General features: G+C 59.3%; 1 protein-coding gene across 1 annotated transcript in view; it reads right to left on the bottom strand.

Moving 5' to 3' along the window:
• Positions 1-458: 458 nt before the first annotated feature.
• Positions 459-6,527, bottom strand: part of DHX34 (DExH-box helicase 34) — a 33,719-nt gene continuing 27,650 nt past the window's right edge. The window contains exons 13-17 of the mRNA XM_016936332.4: positions 5,926-6,032; positions 3,111-3,386; positions 2,121-2,297; positions 1,778-1,916; positions 459-1,120 (exon numbers count right to left, since the gene is read on the bottom strand). Coding sequence (XP_016791821.2) covers positions 987-1,120; positions 1,778-1,916; positions 2,121-2,297; positions 3,111-3,386; positions 5,926-6,032 — 833 coding nt within the window. The 3' untranslated portion in view covers positions 459-986. The remainder of the gene's footprint in view (positions 1,121-1,777; positions 1,917-2,120; positions 2,298-3,110; positions 3,387-5,925; positions 6,033-6,527) is intronic.

The raw sequence follows: 6,527 nt of genomic DNA, 5'->3' as shown, positions 1-6,527 counted from the left end.
CCAGCTAATTTTTTGTATTTTAATAGAGATGGGGTTTCACCGTGTTGCCCAGGCTGGTCTCAAACTCCTGAGCTCAGGCAAACCACCTGCCTCAGCCTGATTTTTTTTTTTTGAGACGGAGTTTCACTCTTGTCGCCCAGGCTGGAGTGCAATGGCATGATTTCAGCTCATTGCAACCTCTGCCTCCCAAGTTCAAGCGATTCCCCTGCCTCAGCCTCCCCAGTAGCTGGGATTAAAGATGCCCACCACCACACCCAGCTAAGTTTTTGTATTTCTAGTAGAGACAGGGTTTCACTATGTTGGCCAGGCTGGTCTCGAACTCCTGACCTCAGGCGATCCACCCGCCTCAGCCTCCCAAAGTGCTGGGATTACGGGAGTGAGCAACCATGCCCGGCTCGGCCTGTTCTTTTACTTTTTTTATTACAGGAGTGAGCAACCATGCCCGGCTCGGCCTGTTCTTTTATTTTTTTATTGTGAGTGGGTCTTATGGTGCAGCCTGTGGTCCCACGTGAACACCAGTGCTCCCAGCCCCCCTGCACAACTCTCAAAGTGACCCAGGTGGATGGGCAAATTCAGGGTCCCCCTACTTCAAGGGGAAGGAGAGACTGAGGATGGACTCAAGAGAGAGCGGCTGCGGAGGTGCTAAGAACCTGCACCTGGAATCTGGAGACATGGGAGGTCCCTGCTGGCTCTAACGCCCCTCCTACCCAGGACCCCTCAGGCAGCACCCTGCAGCAGGAAGAAGGAAAGCTAGACCCTGGGGAGGACTAACGGGGCAGCTGCTGCTTTCTGGATGGGCAGGTGCAGGCCTAACAGTGTGTGTCAGCATGTGAGGCTTTATTCACAATCCGTGCTCCAGGCCCTCTGCACTGGGACAGGACCACAGGGCTAAGCCCAGGCTGGGGGTTCAGGCAAGAGTCCTGCCCCTAGTCCTGGGCTGGAGAGCAGGCCAGCTGCGGGGAGGTGGGCAGGGCTCCTGGCCCAGCTCACACGTGCTGCTTCCGGTGGCGCAGCACCTCTGTGGGTGTAAAGAGGAAGTCCTTCCCGCAGGCCTCGCAGTGGTAGGGCCTCTGCAGGACAGATGTCTTCTGGAGGGTTTCGGGGGCAGCTTCCTCAGCCCCTAAGGGAGGAAAAGGAGGAGGTTGTGAGGGGCGTGTTCCAGTGCACAGGTCTACCCGCACCCAAATGCCAGGCACCCGTGGGGCTCAGGTTCTCTCCTGGCCTTTGGAGAACTCAGTTTTGCCTCCTCCAGGAAGCCCTCCCAGATTAATAAAAATACACAGGTCTGTCTTTACTCTGCATCCCTGCCAGTGAGAGAGACAGAGAGAAAGACACAAGGAGAGACATGGAGACTGAGAGGCAGACACAGCCAGCCGGGGATGGGGGCATGTGGCCCCAGTGCTGTCTCCCCCACTGAACCCCAGTGTGTGGCATCCCTGGGTGACAACAGGGTGGAGGTGACCAAGGCAGAGAGAGCTGCAGGACAGAGAAAAATAACAAGAGACATAGCCACAGAGAGACAGAAACAGAGAGACAAAGACAGCAACACAGAGACACCACAGGGGACAGGCAGACAGAAAGAGGTGGCGCTCCAGGCTCTCCCTGCCTTGGGCTCCTGATCTTCAGGACAAGGCCTGTGTGTGGCACCAGCCAGGGCCAGCGGGTGGAGGTCGTCAGTCCTCGAAGCTCTAGCAAGTGCCCACACGCACAGGAGACCATCATGGGATGGGCAGACGGCTGGGCAGAGGTGGCCGGGTCCCCACAGTCCTGTGCTTACCTGGGGGCCCATCCTGTGGGGCCTGGGGGCAGGTGTTCTCATGGGCGATGCGCTCCAGGGGTGTGAGGGGCGCATGCAGGCCACAGTGGGGGCAGGTCCAGAAGGTTCGGAGACAGTCGCTGTACAGGTCTGTGTCATTCTGTGGCAGGCCAGCTGTCAGGGCTGGGCCCCCGCCAAGTGCCACCCACCACCCAAGTGCCCCTCCGGGACCTTCCCAGAAGCCCTCAGGGCCACGGGCCCCACTTGGGAACTATGTCCCTGGACTAAGGTGAAACGGGGTGGTGGGGTCAGGGGTGGGGTCTTCCTGAAATCCCACCTTCAGGGAAGGAGGGTTCATGCTTACCGTGAGGCAGTTGTAGGTGAGGAAATCAGTGACTGCGTAGCCCCCCTTTGTGGGGTGGGGGGACAGGGTGGAGCTGCCAAAGAGGCCAGGAAGATGGGGGGTGGCTGGGATGGTCTGGGGTCCCACATACATGTTCTGGGCTTCTAGCCCTGTGAGCCGCCGCAGGCTGTAAGGAATCTAAGGAAGGAGAGACAGACTCAGGGAGATGCCGCCAAAGCACCTGCATCCAGCTGTGCCTGAAGCCCTCCCTCGGGCTTTGCAGTTACGGGAGCCAAGTGCTTAAGCCAATCACAATTTGGCTGCAGACACACATGACCAGGGGTCTGTCTAGAATATACCTGATAACCCACCCCCATCTAAATTGCCCTCCCCAGGCCCCTCTTCTGCCCCTGTCACTGGTGGGACCCCATTCAGACCTTGAGTCTAACCTTCAAGTCTGGCCACCTCCCCCCTCCTCCTCCTAGCATGTCAGGCTTGGTCCCCTCTCCATGGCTCACTGGGTTCCTGCTCCTTTGTCCTCAAGCCCTTCTACTCCAGGAAGTCAGCCTGGATTGTACCCTTCTCCCCACCCCACCCACATGAAGTAGAACCAGGAGCAATTTCCACTCCCCACCTAAGAGTCAGGGGCTGGTTTCAAGTCTGCTCAGTTCAGTTCTTCCCATCCACAAGCAGACGTCTACAGCTTCCCTCTCACACCCTGCCTGTCCTTGACTGTTAGCAAGAGGGGATCAGCCACGCTTGCAGAAGGTGCTTAGTAAACAAGGCAGCAGTGGGTAGTGTGGCCTCTGGAACCAGGCTCCTGGGATCAAATCCTGGCTCCACCCAGACCAGTGGAGTGACCTTGTGTAAGTGACTGAACCTCTGCGGCCTGAAAACCCCCAAATGTGCCCATGTGGAGTGAATGGGAAGCCAGGCCTTCCCGAGGCTCAAGCCCAGTGACGGACACCCCTTCTGGCCATAGGCAGGCACGGGCACCCTGGTGGAGGGTACCTTGGATGCCGTGAATTGCAGGAGTTCCTTGCTCAGGGTGGCCACCTCCTTGGGGCTGACTGGCGTATCCTGCTCCTCCTCCTCCAGCTGCTGCTGGGCCTGGTGCGCCAGCTGCCGGTCCAGGGCACTTTCCCAGCGGGCACGGAGCCGCAGGGAAGCCGCCAGGAGTCGGATGGCACTTTCACTGTCTGCTAGCTGCAGCTCCAGCCAGCCATCGGCCACCAGGCGGGAGCAGTCACCATTGGTGTCCAAAGACCGGCTAAAAAGCAGGAGGGACTGAAAGAAAGGGGGCAGAAGACAGGGAGTAGGTGTGAGGGGCAGGGCGCTGTTGGAGACAGGCCCTGCCCGGCTGGGCTCCTGCCCACCCACCAGCCCTGTCTATGCGAGGCATCCACCTACCCGCCATCTACCTGCTGTACCAGGCACCCCTGCGGGTGCTGGGGATACGGCATGAACAAGGCAGCCGCTGAGTCAGGGAAGGGGGCTGGGGTGGCGGGGCGGCAGATGGGAGCGTGCTGGGAGAGAGACAGCTGCATTCTCAGGCAGGGTGGCAGAGGGACAGCAGGCACTCAGACACACACGACGTGCAGGGAGAGCCCAGACCCTGAGCACACGCTCCTCTGTGAGGACGGAAGTCAGTGCTGTAATTACCAGTGCTGTGGCTCATAAGATATTGGGGAAAATCCTCAGGGCTGGGGCCAGGGCAGAGGAAAGGGCAGGACTGGCCATGCGTGGATGGTTTGGGGACCGGGGATGGTACAGGAGGGCTCCATATACTGTTCTGCCTGCTTATGTGAATGTGAAGTTTCTCCATCTTCTTTTTATTATTATTATTAATTTATTTATTTAATTTATTTATTTATTTGAGATGAGTCTCACTCTGTTGCCCAGGCTGGAATGCAATGGCACAATCTTGGCTCACTGCAACCTCCACCTCCCAGGTTCAAGCGATTTTCCTGCCTCAGCCTCCCGAGTAGCTGGGATTACAGGCACGTGCCACCCGCCCGGCTAATTTTTGTATTTTTAGTAGAGATGGGGTTTCACCACATTGGCTAGGCTGGTCCCAAACTCCTGGCCTCAACTGATCCACACACCTCGGCCTCCCAAAGTGCCGGGATTATAGGCGTGAGCCACCATGCCTGGCTTATTATTTTTTGAGACAGTGTCTCACTCTGTCACCCAGGCTGGAGTGCAGTGTCAACAATCACAGCTCACTGCAGCCTCAATCTCCCAGGCTCAAGCGATCCTCCTGCCTCAGCCTCCCGAGTAGCTGGGATTACAGGCACACAACACCACGCCCAGCTAACTTTTTAAAATTTTTTGTAGAGATAGAGTCTCCCTATGTTGCCTAGGCTGCCTTTGAACTCCTGGGCTCAAACAATCCTCCCACCTCAGCCTCCCAAGGTGCTGGGATTCCAGGTGTGAGCTGGCCAGATTCTCTCAACAAGCAGTCCAGTGCAGGGAGAGAGCGCCTCAGGTAGCAGGTCTGTTCCGCTTCCTGCGGCCCGGCTGGTCGCCAATCCTCTATCCCTCGGCCTGCATGCTGCCTGCTTTCCCATGCTCACATGAGCACCTGGCATCACCCTTTTGGTTTGCTGTCCGCCTCTACCATCCTATCTGAGCCCCATGAGGGTGGGGAGTTTGGTTGACATTGACCACAGCTGCACCCCCGGCCCCAGAACACTAACAGTGCCTGGCCCACCAGACGGGCTCAAGGGAGGTGTGGACACGCACAGAAGTGACTGAGCTGAGCTGGCTTTTGTGGTGTTGGTGGCAATCGCAGTGTCAACAAAACCCTGAGGCTCTAGGAGCCTGCAGGTTCCTCTCTCCCCTCCACGTTCCCTGGGACCCAAGCCGGGGAGTGCTGGTAGTGAGCCGGGAGGCAGGAGAGGGCAGTGTGACCCAGGAGCTCTGGCTTGGCCACCTGTTCGCTATGTGACTTAGGTGACGTATCCCCGCCCCTGCCTGAGCTTCAGTCCCCTCTATAAAGGGAGACCCACAGGGCTGCGTGAGGACTCCGAGGCCAGGCTTAGGATCACAAAGACGCTCGAGGAGCACTAGGGGCAGGGCAGTGGCTGCCGTGGGGCCCATGGCTCTGCTGCCGGTGCCCATGCAAGGGCATCCATGATCTGAGTTCGGCCTCAGCCTCCACCGGGGCAGCACCCTCCTCTCCCTCCTGGCAGCTGCCAGCCCTCCTGGCTGGGACCCTGTCCCAGCTCTGCTGAGAAGTCCCCAGGGTCCTGTCTCCCTCGCCTCTCTGGCCTCATCTCCACACGCTCTCCCTTGCTGACTGCACGCCAGGCACATGTCTGCCTCGGAGCCTCTGTGCAGGCCACCCCACTGCCTGGAACACTCTGCCCCGAGATCCACACGCTCTCCTCTTTGGGTCTCTGCCTGGGGACACCAGGTGGCCTTATCTTGTACCACACCCTGTGTCCACCCTCACCCCCACCCTACTCTCCATTGCCCAGCACCACCCTCCCACACATCGCTCAGGGCATCACTGTGCTACTGCTGTCACTGTCCCCTGCCACTGGAGCCCGAGAGGGCAGGGGCTGGGCTTCATGCCTGGTTCCCTGCTGCGCCCTTGGCACCTGGCACAGCACCTGGCACCCAGCAGGCACTCGGCAGGTTAACTGTTGAGCAAGTCCATGAATGAGAGAAAAAGCAGCCACAGAAACGGCCCAAGGCTGACGCCTGCGGCCAGCCCAGGTGCCAGGTGGCCCCTCCAAGCCCACGCGGTGCCCCCACCCACCACCCTGGGCAACGCAGCTCTCATATCTGGGCATGGGGGCGGGGTGGGGCAGAGGCCCACCTGGAGGGCAGGGATGCGGACGCAGTTCACCAGGTACGGCTTGTTGGTCTCCAGCAGGGACACGAAGCTGAGGAGCTGGTGTTTGCTGCTCATCTTGTCCTTGTCGTCTGAAAGGTTGAGGAGGACCGCTCAGGCCCACCCTGGCCCACCTAGGCCCATCAGAAGCCCGCCTGTCCCACCCGGTCAAAGTACACATCGATAGAAAGAGTATGCTTATGGCATGGCTTTGGTGGCCTGGCTCAGACAAGAAGGTCAGCCAAATCTGAATGTGACTCCCAGCACGCAGCCATGCCTGCAGCGAGACACCCTTCCATGCACATGGGTGCCAGGGGGGCCTCCCTCTGCAGGACCCAGCTGGGAGCTCAGAGTCCATAGGACAGGCCCCCTGACCGGTGCTCACTCTCTGGGCACAGCCACACTGGCTTAGGTTGACTATCACCACCATGCGGAAGGTGAGGCCCAGCAGGGGTGAGTCACCCAAGGCTACCCAGGGAGGCCTGGCCCTGGAACTTCCCCTCCTGTGGGCCCCCGTCAATACCAGCCTGGGCCGGTGTGGGAGCCCCAGCCAGAGGGGCCCGGGAGTTCACGGTATCCCTGCCCCT

The sequence above is a fragment of the Pan troglodytes genome, chromosome 20 (genome assembly GCF_028858775.2).
Source record: "Pan troglodytes isolate AG18354 chromosome 20, NHGRI_mPanTro3-v2.0_pri, whole genome shotgun sequence".
Classification (NCBI taxonomy): Eukaryota; Metazoa; Chordata; class Mammalia; order Primates; family Hominidae; genus Pan; species Pan troglodytes.
Note: the sequence above shows the minus strand (reverse complement) of the source record. Positions and strands in the feature narration are given on the sequence as shown.